We start from the raw sequence: 21,264 nt of genomic DNA, 5'->3' as shown, positions 1-21,264 counted from the left end.
ATCCAAAACATACAACCTCATCAGTGAAGCATGGTGGTGGTAGTGTCATGGCGTGGGCATGTATGGCTGCCAATGGAACTGGTTTCCTTGTATTTATTGATGATGTGACTGCTGACAAAAGCAGCAGAATGAATTCTGAAGTGTTTCGGGCAATATTATATGCTCATATTCAGTCAAATGCTTCAGAACTCATTGGACGGCGCTTCACAGTGCAGATGGACAATGACCCAAAGCATACTGCAAAAGCAACCAAAGAGTTTTTTAAGGCTAAAAAGTGGAATGTTATGCAATGGCCAAGTCAATCCCCTGACCTGAATCCGATTGAGCATGCATTTCACTTGATGAAGACAAAACTGAAGGGAAAAACAAGAGATATGGTAAGAACTTACCTTTGTTATCTCTGTTTCTACGAAGTCCATAGGGTCCACAGGGTTGACCTTGGGGTATAGCTGGATCTGGATCCACAGGCACCACGCAGTTAAAGCTTTGCTGCTCCCAGGATGCACTTGGGTCCGTCCTCCTCTATACCCCGCCCCCGACCACAGGCACCTCAGTCGGTAAGCAGCTAAGGCCGGAGGAGGCGACTAAACAGAGAGAAGGAAGACTGGAACACACAAGAAACCATACTCACAGAAATGGGAGACGGAAAACCGGTGACCAGCCACACAGCCCATTTGAAGCCAGGTGCGTCAGGGCGGGCGCCCTGTGGACCCTATGGAGTTCGTAGAAACAGAGATAACAAAGGTAAGTTCTTACCATATCTCTTGTTTTCTACTTCAGGGTCCATAGGGGGTCCACAGGGTTGACCTTGGGGATGTCCCAAAGCAGTTCAACTAAGGGCGGGGACGCTCCTGTGCTGAAAGGAGTACCCGGCGCCCAAAGGATGCATCCTGAGAGGCGAAGGTGTCAAATGCATAGAACCTCAAAAACGTCTGAATTGAAGACCAAGTGGCCGCCTTACACAGCTGAACAGCGGAGGCGCCACGTCTAGCAGCCCAAGAGGGACCCACAGAATGAGTGGAATGAGCCTTAACAGAGGTTGGCACAGTTAAACCCTCCTGTGCATAAGCCTCACAAATAAAGGAACGAAGCCAACGGGCTAACGTTTGCTTGTTGGCAGGCCAACCCCTCTTGTGAAAACCAAAGAGGACAAACAAAGAATCCGACTTCCTAACCGAAGCAGTCCGGTCCACATAGATTCTAAGTGCCCGGACTACATCTAAGGAAGCCTCACCAGCAGAAAGATCAGGTGACTGAAAAGCTGGCACAACAAGTTCCTGATTAATGTGGAACTTTGAGACCACTTTGGGCAAAAACTCAGGACGCGTGCGGAGCACCACCCTGTCCTGGTGAAAAATCAGAAAAGGAGGGTGACAGGAAAGCGCCCCCAATTCTGACACCCTCCTGGCAGAAGCAATTGCCAGGAGAAAAATGGTCTTAAACGTCAGCCACTTGAGCTCCACTGACTCAAGCGGTTCAAAAGGAGGACCCTGCAAGACCCGCAGTACCACGGCCAAGTCCCAAGTAGACACCGGAGGCACGAAGGGAGGCTGGATCCTGAGAACACCTTGGAAAAAGGTGTGAACATCTGGCAGTGTAGCAATCCGTCGCTGAAACCACACGGACAAAGCAGACACATGAACTTTCAGAGAGGCCAGGCGTAAGCCGACGTCCAAACCCGATTGAAGAAACTCCAAGATTCTGGAAACCCGGAACACCTGCGGATCATAGTTTCTGGATTCACACCACTGAAAATAAGTGCGCCACACCATGTGGTAAATCCGCGCGGCAGCAGGCTTGCGTGCCCTAAGCATGGTACCAATGACCGAACTGGAGAAACCCCTAGACCTCAAGACGGCTGTCTCAAGAGCCACGCCGTCAAAGACAGCCGACCCAGATCTGGGTAAAGGCAGGGCCCTTGAGACAACAGGTCCCGACGCTGAGGGAGAAGGTACGGAGCATCGATGGAGAGGCACCTCAGATCGGAGTACCAAGGACGTCTGGGCCACGCCGGAGCTACCAGCACGAGCGTGCCGCCGTCCTGCTTGAATTTCCACAGAACCCAAGGAAGCAGGGATATCGGAGGAAACAGATACGCCAGGTGAAATGTCCATTTCACCGACAGTGCGTCTACCAGACAGGCGCCTGCGTCTCTTGTCCTTGACCCGTAAACGGGCAACTTGTGATTGTGATGGGAGGCCATCAAGTCCAGCTCTGGCAGCCCCCACCTGTCCACGAGTAGCTGAAACACCTCTGGGTGAAGCGACCATTCCCCGGGATGCATGTCGTGACGGCTGAGGAAGTCCGCCTCCCAATTGAGGACTCCGGGAATGAAGACTGCCGAGAAAGCTGGAATGTGACACTCCACCCAAGCAAGAATGCGAGACACCTCCGACATTGCTGCCCGACTGCGAGTTCCCCCTTGGTGGTTGATGTACGCCACCGTGGTGGCGTTGTCGGACTGCACCTGAACCGCCCTTCCGTGAAGAGCGGGGCCGGACGACTGCAGGGCCCTGTATACCGCCCGCAGTTCCAGGATGTTGATGGGGAGAAGTGCTTCTTCCGCGGACCAACGACCCTGAAGCGATAATGAGCCGGTCACTGCCCCCCAACCCCGGAGACAGGCATCCGTCGTGAGCAGGACCCAGTCCGGGATCCAAAAGGGGCGCCCCTCGACCAGATGCGCTGTCTGAAGCCACCAAGCCAAAGACTGCCGAACCTCCGGGGACAACACCAGCATCTGAGAGCGGATCCGGTGAGGTAACCCGTTCCATTCCAATAGAATCAGCCCCTGCAGGGGCCGGGAATGGAACTGGGCAAATTCCACAATGTCGACACCATGGACCCCAGAACTCTCATAGCCGAATGGACCGACAGGCGGCAACTGCTCAGGCAACTGTGTATCCGCAGCTGCAGGGAGGAGACCTTCTCTGGAGTCAGGACAATCCGTTGCTGACGAGAATCCAGCAGGGCTCCCAAATGAACCATCCGCTGGGATGGAATCAGGGAGGACTTCTTCCAATTTATCAACCACCCGTGTGCTTGAAGACAAGCAATGGTCAGGTGGAGATGTCGAAGAAGCACCTCCGGGGAGCTCGCCAGCAGCAGAAGATCGTCCAGGTACAGCAACAGACGTAAACCCTGACCCTGAAGGTGGGCAGCCATAACTGCCATCACCTTGGTGAACACCCTCGGAGCCGTGGAAAGGCCAAAAGGCAACACCCGAAATTGGTAGTGATGGTTCAGGATAGCAAACCTCAGATACCGCTGATGTGCCGGTGCTATGGGCACATGGAGATAGGCGTCCTGGATATCGAGGGAGACCATATAATCCCCGGGTTCCATTGCCTGAATGATGGAATGTAAGATTTCCATCCTGAACTTGGGAACTCTGAGGTATCTGTTCAGAGACTTCAAATTCAGGATAGGGCGATGAGAACCATTGGGTTTCTGTACCAGAAACAGAGTAGAATAGTACCCCATCCCGTGCTGAGACTGCGGAACGGGAATGATGACCCCTGCTTGTAGCAAGGATTCTATAGCTACCTGAATCTGGCCAGCTTTGGTCTTGTCCAGAAAAACTGGTGGGGCGGCCTGAACCGAAAAGACAGGGCGTACCCCTGAGAGACCACTTCTCGAACCCAGGCATCCATGGTGGTATTGTGCCAACACTGGGCGAATTGGTCCCCCAGAGAGAGGCCCGTCCTATCAGGCAGCAGGCTTATCCTCCTGCTTGGAAGAAGGGCGCCGAGCACTCCATGCCTGCTTCTTGGGCTTGGGTGCGGCCTTGGTCGCCGAATGTCTCAGGAAGGACTGGCCCTTGGCCTTACCCTGAACCCGAAAGGACCGAAAGGCAGAGCTCCTCACTTTAGCCGGCGCAGAGGACGAAGGGAGGAAAGCCGACTTGGACTTAGCAAAAGTATCCACTATTTTGTCCAAATCCAGACCAAAAAGTAAATCACCATTAAAAGGCAAGGCCTCCAGACCCTTTTTTGAATCTGCATCAGCCCTCCAGGACCTCAGCCACAGGGAGCGCCGAGCAGACACCGCTGCAGCCGACACCCTAGAAGTGAGCAAAGATGCTTCCCCGATATAGGAAGCTGCATCCCGCATCTGTCCCACTAACGCTCTCTGGATATCCGGAGCCTCATCAGGAAAGGTATCCTCCAAGGCATTGGCCCAGGCCTCAATGGCTTTAGCCACCCAGGAGATAGCCATGGACGGGCGAGCCACCGCCCCGGAAAGAGAATAAATGGACTTTAAACAAGTCTCCACCTTCCTGTCCGTGGGATCCTTCAAAGAGGAGATAGACGGCAATGGCAGCGTCGCGCTTTTGATCAAGCGGGTAACGTGGGAATCCACCGCCGGCGGAGTCTCCCATTTCCTGCAATGAGCTTCAGGAAAAGGATAGTTCGCCGCCAACCTCTTCTGTGGATGGAACCTCTTACTGGGTAATTGCCAGGCCGCCGCCATATGATCCGTTAATTGATCAGACAGGGGGAACACAGTTGAAGTCACCTTGGCCTTTTTAAAATTAGGAAACTTCGACCTAGGAGCCAGCGCATCATCCTCAACCTGTAGGATAGCCCGCACCGCCCTAACTAAGGCTGGAACATTAATGGAGGACTTAGCTTCCACCTCCTGCCCCATGGCATCAGAGTCAGAGTCCTCATGGATTTCTCCATCATCTGAGGACACTTCCGAGTCCGACAACTGCGCAGCTAGTGAACTCACAACCGGACGTTTAGACGCCCTTGGTGGCACATCACTTTGCAACATCGACTGAAACGCCGAGGATGAAGCCGCCAGACTCTGTACGGAGCTGGAGAACATCCACCCAAGGCGGAGGAGCCGTCGGAGCAAAACTCTGCAAAGGCACTACAGACTGACGCGTCACTGGGGGAGACTGCACATACACAGGCAGTCCCGAGTAAGGACCCACAGTCTGGGCCCCGGGGGGAGACCGCAATATTTGCGGAACACCCGGGGAATGGGGGATGGTGGGCTGAGGCAACGCCCTAGAAGGGACCACTGATGGGACCGATAACCGGTCCGCAATAGACGCCAGCACCTGTGAAAACATCACCAAAGGAGGGTCCTGTGACACAGGGGGGTTGGAGGGGCCCAGTACCAGCTGGCACCGCCCGCACAGACCATCCTGAGATAAGTCCTCCCCATCAACTCCAGCAGCACAGCGTCTGCAGGAAAATAGCACAGGAGCCACAGAGCGCTCAGTCTCCTCATCAGACATGATACCGTAAATACACAAGAAATACGTAGCACCAAAGGAATTACGGTTTTAACACCCACGCACTCACCAGTATGCGACACAACAGCCCAGATATTGTACTGTGTAGCACACAACAGTATGTGACTGACCCCACAAATACGTGATTTATATAAGTGAGGGTCTCAGAAAAACGCCCTTCCCCCACACACCTGCCGGGCCGTAGGAGAAGGAAAGGGATAGTTATAAGCTGACAGCAAGGAGAATAAGTCACAGACAGGCAGCACTAGCAATAGTCACATATAATGCAGAAAAGTTAGTACTCACTGCACCTTCCGCTACAATCAACCGCCCAGATTCAGTGTCTGGGAGGGCTATAGCGCTGTGTACACTGTCCTTTAGCAGGGGAGAGGTACACAGGGGGACCGGTCCACTTGATACCGCCTGGGAGTCTGCGATGCCTGCCAGTAAAGATGGCCGCCGGAGACCTCAGAGGAGGAGTGGCCGAGAGATAAGGGCAGCTCAGCGACGCCAGACTGCTAGTTGAAAGGCGCGCTGAGCTGAGGGGAGGAGCCGCTAGACAGGGAAGGCTGCCTCCCCTGGCTAGCAATTAACCCCCGGGTTGCCGGTCCCGCTACCAGCCTGTTACCCTGGTGGTCTAGCGGACACGCGGGGTATTCCTCTATAGAGGGGGAGCCCGCCGCTGCCGCTAGCGCCTCCGGTCTGTCCCCAGAGACCGGAGGCTTCTGACTGCATATAAAGTATCCGTCGCGTCCGGCAGCAGTCAAGGGAGTCCCCAGAGCCCGGCTAGTACAGGCTCTTGGGTCCCGCCGCAATCCCCAGAGCTGTACTGGTGTCACGGCGCCAGCGGGGAGAAGGAGCGGCAGCGTGGACGTCCTAAAGGATAGTCTGATGCTGCCGCTCTAAAAGTGTAAAAAAAGGAGAAAAAATAAAAAATGTCTCTTTTAAAATAAAGCTATGGGGCTGCTCCTGCAGCCCCACTGCGACAGGGTGACCTGACTCCGGCCGGGCACCAACTAAAACTGAGGTGCCTGTGGTCGGGGGCGGGGTATAGAGGAGGACGGACCCAAGTGCATCCTGGGAGCAGCAAAGCTTTAACTGCGTGGTGCCCGTGGATCCAGATTCAGCTATACCCCAAGGTCAACCCTGTGGACCCCCTATGGACCCTGAAGTAGAAATGCCCCAAGAACAAGCAGGAACTGAAGACATTTGCAGCAGAGCATCACCAGGGATGAAACCCAGCGACTGGTGATGTCTATGCGTTCCAGACTTCAGGCTGTAATTGCCTACAAAGGATTTGCAACAAAGTATTAAAAAGTGAAAGTTAGATTTAGGATTGTTTAGTTTGTCCCATTACTTTTGGCCCCTTAAAAAGTGGGAGGCACATATAGAAACCGTTGTAATTCCTACACCGTTCACCTGATTTGGATGTAATTACCCTCAAATTAAATCTGAAAGTCTGCAGTTAAATCACATCTTGTTTGTTTCATTTCAAAGCCATTGTGGTGGTGAATAGAGGCCAAAATATGAAAATTCTGTCAATGTCCCAATATTTATGGACCTGACTGTATATTGCTTTCCTACTCATGGTCGCTATCAATATTTAATACAATGCCAGAAAGCAGGTCAATTTTATCTTACCCTTAAATAGAATAACATAATTACATGTCTAACATATGCATCCCTGAGTATTTGACACAATAAGCATCAAACCTTTTGAAGTTGAAGTGCCTCTAAAGATTGGAATACTGTACATACTGTAGTCTTTTAAGTGTTTGTCCGAAATACTATAGCAAATGTTGGGTTCCTAGAAATACTTTAGCATCTTAATATGACTCTGATGTGTATATATATTAAATGTAATACACAAAGTTTGATTAGATAAGGATAATTACCTGGATTCTTTGTTTCATTAGGAATAATGCAGCGTACAAAGTGAGGAGCTGTTGATCTAAGATTAGTCATTAATTTATTCAGATTTTCCTGAAATTAAAAAATAATGTGCAGGATTTAAAAAAAAAAAAAATTGCAAGCAAAACAATAAATCCAATATGTACCAATACAATTTACTTTGTGGGATAAACGTTTCATAATAAAAATAAAGAACTGAGTAACAGAGGCGTACTCCAATACTGGCCATAAACTAGTACGATGTCTGGCCGATTGCCCGATTATAGATGCGTCGTACGATGAATTGTGTCGAAATCGAGTAGTATTTAGGTAGGATACGATCCGATGCACACTCCTGCCGCTCTTAAAATGTATCGTATGATCAGATGTGCAGCCCATATTATCTATCGTAATTGTATGCAGATCGTGGCGTTTATTTGTGCATGCGATGCATTGTGCGTCCGACCGGCGTCATTTCAGTGAAATTTTGAAGAAGTGAGTGTTCTTTCAATGATCTTCCCTCCTACACTGCAGATCGATCGTATGTACATCGTGTGTCAATCGTGCGGCCGGCACTGCCAGGGAGCTGCCGGGGAGTTCAAGGGAAATCGTAAGATAAATCTCATCTTATGCTGGTCGTACTAGTGTATGGCCAGCATAATACTGTGCCCCTGGGTAACATGTAAGCATAATACCAAATACATTACATTCTCAATCTAGAACTTTCTCAGGATGCTTGTATAAAAAGTTCTGAAACTCATTAAACAGAAAGTTCAAAAAACCAGAAATAAATGTTGCTGCTGCTTAGTGAGAATGTTATAACTGCAGAAATCATCACTATGACAGTCTACTCACATTCACTGTGAGGAGCACTGCCTTAGACTATAATGTGCTATACATATTGTATGTTATCATTAGTTATTCAGAATACTAATGATTTTGTGTTAAGTGTTCAATAATGTTCATAGGAAGTACACAAGACACTTGGTTTAACCATATGCTGAGAGACAGAAAGCCATTCACTTAAATTAACAATTTTAGGAGTTTATCCATGAGTAAAGTCTATAGCACTAGTTATGTAAATAGAACCAAGTTATAAATGACCTTATGCATAGAAGACACAGTTTGGAATGAAGCTCCTTTCTTGCGCTTTTTTTCTCCACCTTGGTCAGCTGTTAACAAGAAACATTTGATCAAACAGTAAATGACCCACTATCTGATGTCATCGCCAATTTGGACTATAACTATAGTTAATAAATCTCTTCCCATTCATGCTGATTCTTCCATTTAGACAATCTATTTTTTACAGTATGGAAATTCAGGTTTCCTTATTTCAGCTCTCCCTAATCTGTAAGGGATATTCCAAAGATTAGGAAAGAACCCAAATTTTGCGCTAAATAGCTTGGATGGTTTGGTACTTTCATATCATGAGCTAACATGTTGTTTTTGCTGATGGTTACATAATAATAATTATCTATAGTCTCTTTCAGTACTGCAAGACAGCTTATGTAAAATGTTTTCTTAAGAATGTATCGTATAGTGAGTCTACACATGTCACAACTGTACTAACCACTGTCTGCACTGACGTAGTTTTCAAACAAGCAAGCCAGAAGTTTGTTGGATGACTTTTGGAAGAGTCCCACCACGGTTTCATTAAGTGGATCCTTGTTCTTCTCCAACCAGCCCATAATGTTGTATGGAACCTACAGTTGCAAGTGCAAAGAGAGAACAGAAAGATGTCACAGAAAGCATGCTTGGTCGCTAACTCTGGGCCCTTTTATCACTAGGTCACTTACCACTCCAGCATAGTGGACAAGCTCAAAATGAGCTTCATATTTTCTCTTCTTGTCAATTCTTGGTTTTTGGAGGTTGGGTGATTTTCCAAGGTGATGGTCATAAAGCTTTGACTTGAAAGTCATGTCTGTAGCCTTAGGAAACATGCACTCCTCTTCAAGTATTGACAAAATTCCCATCGGCTAATGATCAAAATATATGCAATGATATATATATATTTATAAACCAATATATTAGTATAACAATAAACTCATTTTATGTAATAACTAATACTGAGATATACGGAAATATAAATGTTACCTTTTCAATCAGGTCAATGCAAGCCTGCAAGTCTAGGCCGAAGTCAATGAACTCCCAGTCAATGCCTTCCTTCTTATATTCTTCTTGTTCCAGCACAAACATGTGATGGTTGAAAAACTGCTGCAACTTTTCATTTGTGAAATTGATGCAGAGTTGTTCAAAGCTGTTATACTGGATAGAACATACTATTTGTGAGCCCATGAAGATTCATTTTTTCAATCTACAATTGGCTATATTTTAATTTTTTTAGCATATTTTAACAAATCAGATTTATTATAATATCATACACATTTCCAAACTTGATTGGAAAACATCTCACTATTATTTTCCTATCACCCACGAATTGTAATTAACATAATACTGACATTTTGTTATTTAAGTTTTTAACATGTTTATTGTTTTGAATCATTGGTTGATAACAATCTAATCTGTATACTACAAAAGAAAACATTATATTGAATACAATGTCATCTACCCTAAATTATTTGAACGGAACATGCATTATAGTGCGTTGATTAATCCAGTGGTAATTCAGTTGATTTTTGAATCATTTCATATAAATATGAGACATGTTCATTCATTATCACACATTATCTGTACTTGTTATAATTGCTGAGTATTTCCAACAAACATGACTTACATCAAAAATTTCAAATCCAGCGATATCAAGTACACCAATAAAGTGCTGTCTGGATAACTTTGTATCCAGTGTCTTGTTAATACGAACCACAAGCCATTTAAACATTCGGTCATAGATGCCTTTGGCCAATGCTCCGACTGAATAGACAACCTAAAGACAGAAACCATTAAATTATCAGAACATCACAGCTCATTACTGTATTGTGAGCAGTTTCTATTGGTTGCCAGCACACAAATTGGCTACTGAAATTAATTATTTCTTCAACTGGCCCCAGTGTTCTCAGAAAGGGAGACAAAATACATGTGGTTATGATTTTAAAAGCAAATGCTATAAATACTAACAGGTCTAATGTACAAAAAAAAAAATGGTTTGCTATACAATATATAATATTACATTGCTTTATTAAAATATAAAAATTGATCTTATCACAGTTATCATTACAATGAACCAGTGGATTCCAAGATTTGTATAGATCAGATGAGATGTGCAATCTGTGGGTTGGGATCTATAATACAGTTCTAGTATCTGTCCTCTGCTGACTGTGAAAATAACTGCTGTATTGCATTTTTATAGTCTTTGGAAATTCAATTTAAAGATGCCATGAAGATAAATAACTATTTACTATTAACTATAAACCATGTATTATTCAGTGTTAATTCATTAGACGTGTACTTTAAAAACATTTGCTTTACAAAAGGGTACTGAGACTGTGACACAGTGTCTGCATGTCTGTACCTGTAAATGATGACCTCACCTGTGCTACTGTTTGACCTTTGGTCACGTATTCATTGCCCACTTTTACTCTAGGATGCATCAGACTTTTCACCAACTCAGAGGAGCTGACCCCCATCAAATAAGCAGCTTTATCTGTGCCTAATAAAAATAAAAATGATGTATAGAACATGTTGGTACTCAAACTTCTACTTAACAATGGGCCTGATTCAGACCCACTCGCGAGCGGCTGTCCGCTCGCAAGTGGGTCGATGTTATGGACTGAGCATGCGCACGACGGAGGGAGCTCCGTCGTGCGCATACGCCAGACGCGACGAGCGAAGGAAAGTCCTTCGCTCGTTGTGTCCGATCAAAGGGGGCATGCTGTCAATGTTGATTGACAGCACGCCCCCTTTGGTGGGCGTGCCTCCCTGACGGGGGCGTTCCCACGGGAACGCCTCCCATCAGAAGCCGGCCCACTGACCTCACTAGTGAGGTCAGTGGGAGTGATTTTGGCTCTGATAGAGCCAAAATCACTCCGGAGCTTGCGGTTGAAAACCTCAACCGCAGGCTCCGGCTCGCAAATTCGATGGTCGCGATGGTCTCGACCATCGCGACCATCACAATGCACGCTCGTATAGCCTGTGGGTGGTGACCCACAGCTATACGAGCGTCCAGGAGGACGCTCCATGAAAATGGAGGCCGGCCCTCATTCAGAGTGTGCGCTCTGCTCAGAGCGTACGGCTCTGAATGAGGGCCAATATTCAAAGTACTCCATACAATATAAAAAAACTTACACAAAATGATAGTATTGAAACATAATTACTATGTTAATTGGTAACGCACACAGATCTGCTGAGTGACCCACCCTTAACCACAAAACTGATGATTTAAAAAAAAAAAAAAAAAATGTACTCAAGTGGCAATAAATCACCTTGTGGAATTAACCACCCACTACCCTGCATAGGCACTGAAAAAGTGGGAGAGAGGGGAGGGTTCCCCCCAATCATTTCAGAGTTGCCAGTGAAGCGGTGGTCACGGCCGGTCAGGGGCTGTGCATTATAGCAATAGGCTGTACAGCCCCTGAACTGCATGGAGGAGGTGTAATGTGCGGTCATTTAAGTTAAAAGACCGCACATTACACCTCCTCCTCTGTGCAGTGCAGGGGCTGTGCAGCCTATTGCTATAATCATGTACAGCCCCTGCCTCTGCTCCACTGTGGTTCCGCCTACTCCTCCTTGGTGGTTCCTCCCTCCTCTTCTTCCGTGCTGGTGGCCTCCTCCACCCCTGTGGTGCTGCCTCCACTCAGCAACAGGTAAGTTGGGTACCAAAATGAAATTATATTCTGCTACCCACAAAATAAAAATGTTCTGACGCCCCTGCCCCCCCTGTATCTATTAATCCCCCCTGCGGATATAGATACACCCCCTCACTTACTCCTCCGACCTCATGTGGAGTGTTATAGGGCTTCCCCTATTTGTCCTGGATTTTAACTTTACTGCTAGCATATAATTTGACTGCCGGTTACATGCCGTTTGCCAGGCATTCTCGGTGCAAAATTGGCAATGTTGTCGCCGGTCACAGACCACTAGATTACTGCTGGGGGGCCAGACCAGCAGAAGGAATCAGTTCTGCCCTTGTGCAGAACTGATTTCCTATTTTAAATGGTGAGGACGCAGAAGGAATGCAGTGTCACATGGGAATGCGACCGTGTCAGAGAAAGCCCACCTGGCAGCGGTGGCATCTTATGCGTCCATGCCAGTTAAGTGGGTAATAGCATGGTGATCTTTCATATATCCAATATCCCACTCTACACATCATGTCTATCCGAGTTTTAAACACACTGTGCATCTCAGGGATACAAGTGAGAGTTTTTCTCAAACAAACTCACAAATATACCAAGAATCGTGTTTGACTGAATTGTGTTTTCCGATGGTGTATTGAGTTTATAGTGTGTTAGTTCAGTCGTATTTGGTTTGAAATAGGGATGTGCAGGCTCGGATAGGTTCGAGTTTGCACGTGGAGTTCGGATTTTTCCCTCCAAAAAAACGGAACTCAGAACGAGGCAAAACGTCATCTTACATGGACGAACATCATCATTCCTGGTCTTTTGTCCAGGAATGATGATGTTCGTCCATGTAAGATGACGTTTTGCCTCGTTCTGAGTTCCGTTTTTTTGGAGGGAAAAATCCGAACTCCACGTGCAAACTCGAACCTATCCGAGCCTGCACATCCCTAGTTTGAAATGAATAGAAGTGTTTGTACAAGTGCCAGAGGTCTGCTAGCACTTGTGGTTCTACAAGTGCCGCAGGTTTACTGGGACCTGTAGTCCCACTGGGAAGAACAATATTATTACTAAATTTAACCCATTACGCCTGCACCCACCACCAGCACTGGTACTGGTTGATTCTTGGGAGGGGGAAACCCATTTTTGGGGGGATCCCCACTTTCCAAGGATTGCCAGCCCTGAGCTGACTGGTCTGGGGAGAATGCTTTGGCAGGAGGACTCTATGCTGTGAGTCCTCCTGCTGTGACATTACCACCCCGGCTGGTTCAGTACGGTGCTAGTTATAGGAAAGTAGGGGGAACCCCATGTTGGTTTTCCCCCTGATTTTCCTGTCCCAGAATGGGCCCAGAGATCCAGGGCTAGTTGTACTTTTGGGGGAGGGAGGCCCATGCCATTTTATTTCTATTTCATTAACACACAGAAGCATGCACAGATCACACTGATCTGTGCAGTGTTTCTGCTAAACACGCTGCTGATGAGGCAGTCCATTTTAAACTTCTATTTTGGCCCAAGTTTGCTCCATATATGATCGTGTTTGCAAACACGATTCATGGTAAATCCCTGTGTGGTATTCCTGTCTATGGAAAGTACTTACCAGTTGTTTGGATGGTGTATTTACTTGTATTTGTGTGTTTGCCCGTGTTTTGCAGATCCAATTGTGTTTTTACACCCGTGTTTGCCTTTGGTAAATCTCTGTGTTTGAAAATCAGGTTCATACGCCCGGGAATGCAATCTCGGACAGACACGAATCTTAATAAATATACCCCTAACTATACACAGTGACAACGTTTACACATACAGTTAGTAGATGACTGACTTACTTTCAGTGCCATCAGCCTCTGCTTGTTCTTCCCTTTGTTTTTGTTTAAATTTCATGTTTCCAAAATGCATTATTGCACCTGTCAATTTGTAAGCACCATATTTTTCATCAGAGATAAACCCCAATATGTCAAACGCTTGCTGTGGAAAAGAGAGTGAAAACATCTGGTCAAATACCGAGCTGTTTGTACTCTTTGTTGTTAGGCATGTGTTATTATATGGGGGATTTGCCGCTTCCAGACAATCAATACTTACATCAGTTGCAATTAATTCTTCACAATCATCCAAGTTGTCTACTGTTACAGCTCCTTGTGAGCTAAAGTGGAAATCATAAGGGTTTGTGGTCACTAAGAGCATATCTGCAAAACAACAAAATATGACATCAAATTAGCATTTTTATACAGGAAGTGCAGGATTAATAACAAGGCAGGAGGGGCAGTCGCCGTGGGCCCCCATACACTGGGGGGCCTCACACACAGGTATCTCAATGTATCCCACCAGCGTGTGGGGAGCATTGCAGCATAATATGCACAGGGCTTTCTGTGTGCCACAAACTGAACTGGTGCTGGGAGTATTTACATATTATACTTGTTAATAACATTGCCAACATATGATATCGACAATTTTATTGGTAGGGGCCCCCACAAGTTAGTTGCCCTGGGGCCACCACAAACCTTAATCCGGACCAGGGGCGTATTAAGGGAGGAGGGGGTCCATGTGCATTCTCCGTCTGGGGCCGCCTCCACTGACGTGTCTGACCGCAGCATCAGTAGATTCTGCGCACTAGTCTGTGCCCAGAGTCTACTGCGCATGGGCAGGTCATCAGGGAATTGGCATGGCCACCATTTTCCCGACAATTTCCTCGCTATGTTCCGGTGTTTTGTGCAGGACTGAGACACCCGACATGGCACCTCAGAGAGGTAAGTATTAGATAATATGGGTGCAGAGTGTGAGGTGCACTGCACACTCTGCACCCATTATAGATACGCCCATGATCAGGACCTTTATACAGGGTAAGGGATAGGATGGATCAGGCAGTTGCTACAGGAACTCCAGATAAATATGTCCAGTTATGCTTTTCTAGGTAATCTTGAGTGAGCATTCTCAAAATTCATAACTGCCCAACCTAGATACTAAGATCAGCTATCTGACAGGGCGTGCTGAGGCTTGCAGTACCACAACACTTAGGGGTAAATTTACTAAGAATTGTGACACTCAAATTTACCAAGAATCGTGTTATGCTGAATCCTGTTTTTCAGTGGCGTATCTGATCGTGTTTCCTACCCGTGTTCCCTGTATTCTCCACAGTCAAACACACCTGAACATGCAGACTGCACATATCAGTGAGACACATGCAGGCTTCATGTTTGTATACGGTTTACCAAATAAATGGTGGCCCCCTAAGCATAGGCCCAGCCCAGGCCTGGAGAATCCAGGAGAGGGAGGCCCCTTTATTGGGGGATCCCCACCTCCCCAGGAATCCCCGGACTGGGCTGACTAGTGAGAGGTGAAAATGCTTTAGCCATAGGACCCCGTAAAGCTGGTCCTCTGGCTGCGGCATTACACCCCAGCTTGTGGAGCCCAGTTGTAAAAATACGGGGGGCCGCACACATTTTTCCCCATATTTTTACAACCAGCACTGGGGCCAAGAGCCTGGAGCTAGTTCATTAAATACGGGGGGGGCCCTACGTTTTTTGTCCCTTGTAGTTTTTGAACCAGCGCCAGCTCAAAGAGTCCGGTGCTGGCTATGCTCAAAAGGGGGACCCAATGCCGTTTTTTTTTATTATAACCATGTATTTGCTTACAAACAAGCAGAAACATACATGGATCATACTGATCTGTGTATGTTTCAGCAGAACACGCTCAGGACGTAGTCCATTTTAAACTTCTATTTTGGACCAAGTTTGCTTAATATACACCTGTGATTGCAATCACGAATCTTGGTAAATTCCCATGTTGTATTCCTGTCTATGATAAGTACTTGCGAGTTTGGCCGATGGTGTATTTATTTGTATTTGTGATTTCACCAGTGTTATGCACAGAGCATCATGATTTTACACCCGTGTTTGCCTTTAGTAAATTTTCGAGTTTTAAAAATGACCAAACACACCCGTGAATGTAAACTCGGACACACGCGATTATTAGTAAATGTACCCTTAAGCCGCATACACATTAGACAATTTTTGTGAACGATGTGGACGATAACAATATCGTTCAACGATATATCGTTCAGTGTGTATGCAGTGAATGACTAATAATGTGCACTACCGTGGGTCGTTAACTTACAGGCCAATCTGACGATATAGTCAGAAAGTGCCTGTTCAGAGATGTGGCAGGATGACGTTACTGAACGATATCGTTAACGATATTGGCCCTCATTCAGAGCCGTTCGCTATTTGCGGTCGTTCGTTTAAAAACAAGGGGTGGCTATTCAAATGATCCGTACGCACATTGCAGTCTGTTCACACCTCTAAGTCTGAACGAACGAGCAAAACATACGCTCGTTTATTTGTTAAAAACGCCCCCTGGCCGCTCGCACCATACGTCATGTCCGCTATTTATTAGATTAATCGAGTACATCGACCAGCGTATGAACTGCTCGCTATTCTTGTGGTTGGTGTTTGCTACCACAAATTTGCGAGCAGTTCTGGCTCTAAAATAACCCAGTGACGTGGTCATTGACGCTGCTGTTTTAAATATACACACCCATAAAACGCCCGTTTTGACCTTTAAGCACGCCTGCGTTCGGATCTCCACTCCCCATTTTCAAGCACCTTCCCCTGTTACCACCCACATACGCCTCATTCTGTCACTCAAAATAGCAGGCACTCGCTATATAGCGTACAAACGATTTTCGGCCGCACTGACTGGTTCGCGCATGCGTACTAAAAAGCGTACGCATGCGCAGATGTGCAAACATCGCTCGGAACGAGCGTACTGCCGCTAATGAGCGGCTCTGAATGAGGGCCATTGTTCAGTGTGTACACCCAATATCTTTCACCAATATCTTTCAGCACATCGTCTAGTGTGTATGCCCCTTTAGAACGTGACAAGCAGTCTAGACCCAGTGGCAAACGTAAGATTTCTAAAGGGGGGTTTCCAAATGCTTGATTTTACGAGTGTGGCCAGTCCATGAAGAGGGCGTAATTAGCACTTATCCAGCTTTAATATGCATCATACAAAGTGTTTTGAACTTATAGCATATACAGGATCAGTGATCACACTAAGCCATTAAATGCGGCAGAAGGGCCATCCTGCCTGAGCTGAATGTTTTAGTTTCAGATGTGGGCACCATTCCAGAGTATGGGAGCAAATTTGGGAGTCTGGGGGAGCAGCAGAAGAACCTAGTACTGCCCTGGACATATATGTACATTTTGGTCTCGTTATGCAATGGATAGTGTATTATTATATGGTATTAATAATAAACCCTATTGATGGTCTATAGCAGTGCACCCCTAACAGTGCATGTTTTCTAGATCTCCTAGTTGATGCACAGGTGTATTTATTATTGGCTGACACATGTTAAAAGATCCACAGATGGTGCTAATTATTTCATTTGTGATAATGAGAAGACCATGCAGCATTAGTAATATTCTATTATGTTACTATTTCTATTGTGGTCATGGTGTGGGCTGGGGATGGGGATTTCCAGGCAACCCCCCCCCCCTCCCTGCGTTTGCCTATTAGACCTACCATTTGCTGTTTCAGTATAACATTTATAGAAACATAAAGGGCCGGTGCTAGGTGTCTCGGCACCCAGCGCCATCCTGTGCTCCACCCGCCCCTTCCCTCACTGCGCCCCCAGTGCATAAATTAATACCGGCAGCAGGTGGGGGGAGGGCGGGGATCTTATGCAGCCGGACCCCGGCGCCCCTGTGCTGTCGCACACACTGAGCGTGCCTGGAGCCGGCCCTGGAAACATAACACCACTCATATTATTTGCTACGTATAAGATATCCAAGGTTTCCCATTTCATTTTAAGGTACGTACTGTCATCGCCATTGTGTATAATACAGTACTTTGTATGTGCAGCTTGTGTGTTGATTGTTGTGCCAGGAATGTTATTCAGTCATCATATTTCTTTAATGGCCCTTACTATTAGTAACATTCCAATACAGAAAACAGAGAGATAATTGGGGGTGATTTAGTGTATACCTATTGGGTCTCACCTTGTAGCTCGCTCTTTTGCCCACTGGTTATCTGGTAAAAGATATGGTAGCTTCGTTCTCCAGGTTGTTGAAAAATTACTCTGGATTTTTCCAGTAAGTCTATCAATAAAAGAAAGAGAAAAGAGTATGAAAATCAACCACATTAATATATAATATTAATATATAATATATATATATATATATATATATATAAAGCAACTCTGCAAATAGGCGGAACTCGGAGACTTATAATCCAGTGGAAAAACAATGGTGTTTTAATTGTCAAAAAAGTAAAGGAACCAAACTCATTTTCTGATAATGGTTAATGTGAAATATGTTTTATGTATATACAAAAATGCATTTTTTGTTCTTACAACTTGTAGGAGGTGTCTATGTAATTGTCGTTAGCCTGTAGGTTCTGCAAGGCTGGAGAGTGAGATACCAGTGTTGCCAATTGATCCAAACTTTTGCGGCCATGAATGTGGATGTGAATATGATACTCGACTGGATTGGTGCCATAGATGTGGTGACACACCTACCACCCGTAAACTTTTAATTTTTGCCACCACACAGAGGGATATATGTACTAAGCCTTAGAGGGTGATAACATACCAACCAATCATTTCCTAAAGTTGGGTACACGCTGATAGATATATCGCCCGTTGCACTGAACAGGTGATAAATCTATAGTGCATTGTACAGGTTATATGTCTGTGAATGACGTAGTTCACAGACATATCCGATCTGCTGTGCAGCACAGCACAGGTGGCTGATATATATTTGAAAGATACTGTATATTGGTCATCTGCTGGTGTGTACAGGTGACTCGCCGATCACCCGTACACATGCCGCAGGGACCCGGCGGTGATTGACAGCTCAACTGGGCGGGCAATTTAAATGGATGCTCATTTGAGCTGTCAAGCCCGGCACATCGGGCAGACACATTTGTAAGTGTGTATACACTTAACAATCGTCAGGTCAACCTAGTGCAGAGCGTCCTAAATGTCCTCAAGGCTCCCCAACAGTTCAGGTATTAGAGATATCCATGGGTGAGCACAGGTGACTTAATTAGTAACTCAGTCAATTTGATTTAACCACCTGTGCTCAACCATGGATATCTCTAATACCTGAATTGTTGGGGAGCCTTGAGGAAATTCTGACCTAGTGTGTACCCAGCTTAACTGTCATTTTCCAAACACAGCCTTTAAACTGACAGGGGTTGCACTAGTGAAAGGATCATCCCAAACTGGACAAATAGAGACAGTATAATGCCACGTGTGCTATGCAAGAGCATATGAGGAAGCGATTTGGGATTATGTTTTTAGGTCATTGTTTATGTTTAAGCTTGTGGTAGGTAACACACATACAGCAGATACGCCATCATGTCCCCTTCCACCGGATGCAGAATGCTCAGCTCCTGGACTTCCCACTTCATTTATTATTGCAGTCACCTGTGTTCTCATTAATTAATTTTACATAGGTGACTGCAATTGTAAATGAAGTAAGAAGTCCAGGAGCAGAGCATTTTGTACCGGTGGAAGGGGTTGTGTTGGAGGGTTGGTTACAGCTAAATCCCAGTGTTTTCATGCATTATGGTTAACTTTTAAATACTATAAGTCAGGAGAGTTCTGAAAAAAAGATAATTGGAAAGACAGCAGACAATACTGCATAATATACCGGGTACCCAGCTATTAGTTGATAATTGTAAATGCAATCTCTTTTGTACGCTTTCCTCTAACTCAGGGATTCCCAACCACGGTCCTCAAGGCACACTAACAGTCCAGGTTTTAAGGATAGCCATACTTGAGCACAGGTGACTTAATTAGTACCTCAGTTATTTTGATTTAACCATCTGTGCTTAAGCATGGATAGCACTAAAACCAGGACTGTTAGGGTGCCTTGAGGACCAAGGTTGAGAATCACTGCTCTAACTGTACAGTATGTAAATTATATTTTAAATGATTCTAGGACTATATTGTTGTTGTAATAAGTTGCATAGTTTTCATAATAGAGATTACGATTAGCTTCACAAGACATGGTCATCACTGCTAACAAAGGAAATGAGTGAAGAAAAGGTGGTAGGCAACATTAGACAGGGATACCCAAGAAGACAGCAGACCTCATGGGAGATCGGTGTGCAGACATGGAGATTCTCCTGGCTATATGGTGGTGTTATGGGAGAATGCAGCTTTCCTCAGCTTACACTGTTGAGGAGAACTTTAGATGCCGTTGATCTTGGTCCATTGAAAATCAGTTTGTTCCCACTTTATGTTGCTTTCAAGTCTATTTATACTGTCTAGTAATACACTATACTATTGTACAGAAAACATATAATTTGTAATGTAAATCATAAAACAAAATAAGACAAAATTGTGCAGATACAGAGGTGTGGATAATAAAAACAAATGCACAATAGCTTTCTAGATTAGATTCCAGTTTCTTATACTGTTTGCTGAACATAATTTTGTTCTTAGCCTGGAAGATGAATGGGAATAAATAATTAATAACAAAACATGAAGCCAATGAAACACACATTCTAGCCCACAGGACTAAGGCACTCTAATTCTAACATATATACACATAAGGGCAATCTCTTAGATTTGTAAACTTACAAATTTCAATATCAGCAGAAGACAACTTGCCAGTGGTACCGAAGTGAATTCGTATGAATTTACCCTGGAATAACAAAAGTAAATAATACACTTTAAAAAAAAAAAAGATACCGCTATTGTGCTATATATACAACATATTTAACATATTTTAAATGTACTGAAATAGAACATTGAATACCGAAACTACAGAAGCACTATTTTGAAAGCTGTAATACACAACATATTGTTTCATTTCTCCACTATAATGTATATATAAATATATATAAATATATATTAAAAATATATAGAGAATACAGTTTAGAGAACACAGCATAAATGAGTATGGAATGATATGAGTTTTGAGATGAATAATACCATTAACTTTGCATAAAGATTCTAATTATTCAGGCTTTGTGTTTGTATGTCTATGGCACAAGTAAAGACGATCTTATATCATAAACAAGTTATAAAAGTAGAACAAATCATGTAGGGCAATTTCTTCTTGTCAAATAAATGAACAAATTTGTTATATGCAATTGGTGTAAATTGATAGTGTTTGAGGAAATACCATCATTACACATATACAGAGCTTCCATGATTTACTAAAATAGTCCTCCTGTTTAAACGCTATGTATAATTTATGCCAGAATGATGATTTCAAAGTCTGGAACTAGTGAATGAAGAAAATCAGCAGACTTACAAAACGGGATGAATTGTCATTTCTCAGAGTTTTGGCATTTCCAAAGGCTTCTAGAGCAGGGTTTGCTTGGATGATTTGATCTTCCAGGGTTCCCTACAGCAAAGATAAACATTTCAATACATGCATACATATTTGT

General features: G+C 45.0%; 1 protein-coding gene across 2 annotated transcripts in view; it reads right to left on the bottom strand.

Annotated features, from left to right (window-relative positions):
* Positions 1 to 21,264, bottom strand: part of MYH15 (myosin heavy chain 15) — a 69,722-nt gene that overhangs the window by 34,852 nt on the left and 13,606 nt on the right. For both annotated transcript variants that reach the window (XM_088481107.1, XM_088481108.1), the window contains exons 9-20: positions 21,129 to 21,221; positions 20,450 to 20,513; positions 17,859 to 17,957; positions 13,945 to 14,048; positions 13,692 to 13,830; positions 10,627 to 10,745; positions 9,873 to 10,022; positions 9,233 to 9,403; positions 8,935 to 9,114; positions 8,709 to 8,841; positions 8,243 to 8,310; positions 7,144 to 7,231 (exon numbers count right to left, since the gene is read on the bottom strand). In XM_088481107.1, the coding sequence (XP_088337233.1) occupies positions 7,144 to 7,231; positions 8,243 to 8,310; positions 8,709 to 8,841; positions 8,935 to 9,114; positions 9,233 to 9,403; positions 9,873 to 10,022; positions 10,627 to 10,745; positions 13,692 to 13,830; positions 13,945 to 14,048; positions 17,859 to 17,957; positions 20,450 to 20,513; positions 21,129 to 21,221 (1,408 nt within the window). The remainder of the gene's footprint in view (positions 1 to 7,143; positions 7,232 to 8,242; positions 8,311 to 8,708; positions 8,842 to 8,934; positions 9,115 to 9,232; positions 9,404 to 9,872; positions 10,023 to 10,626; positions 10,746 to 13,691; positions 13,831 to 13,944; positions 14,049 to 17,858; positions 17,958 to 20,449; positions 20,514 to 21,128; positions 21,222 to 21,264) is intronic.

This window comes from Taudactylus pleione, unplaced genomic scaffold, assembly GCF_031769625.1.
Source record: "Taudactylus pleione unplaced genomic scaffold, aTauple2 ptg000265l, whole genome shotgun sequence".
NCBI classification, from domain to species: Eukaryota; Metazoa; Chordata; class Amphibia; order Anura; family Myobatrachidae; genus Taudactylus; species Taudactylus pleione.
This window is presented reverse-complemented; position numbering and strand designations above follow the sequence as displayed.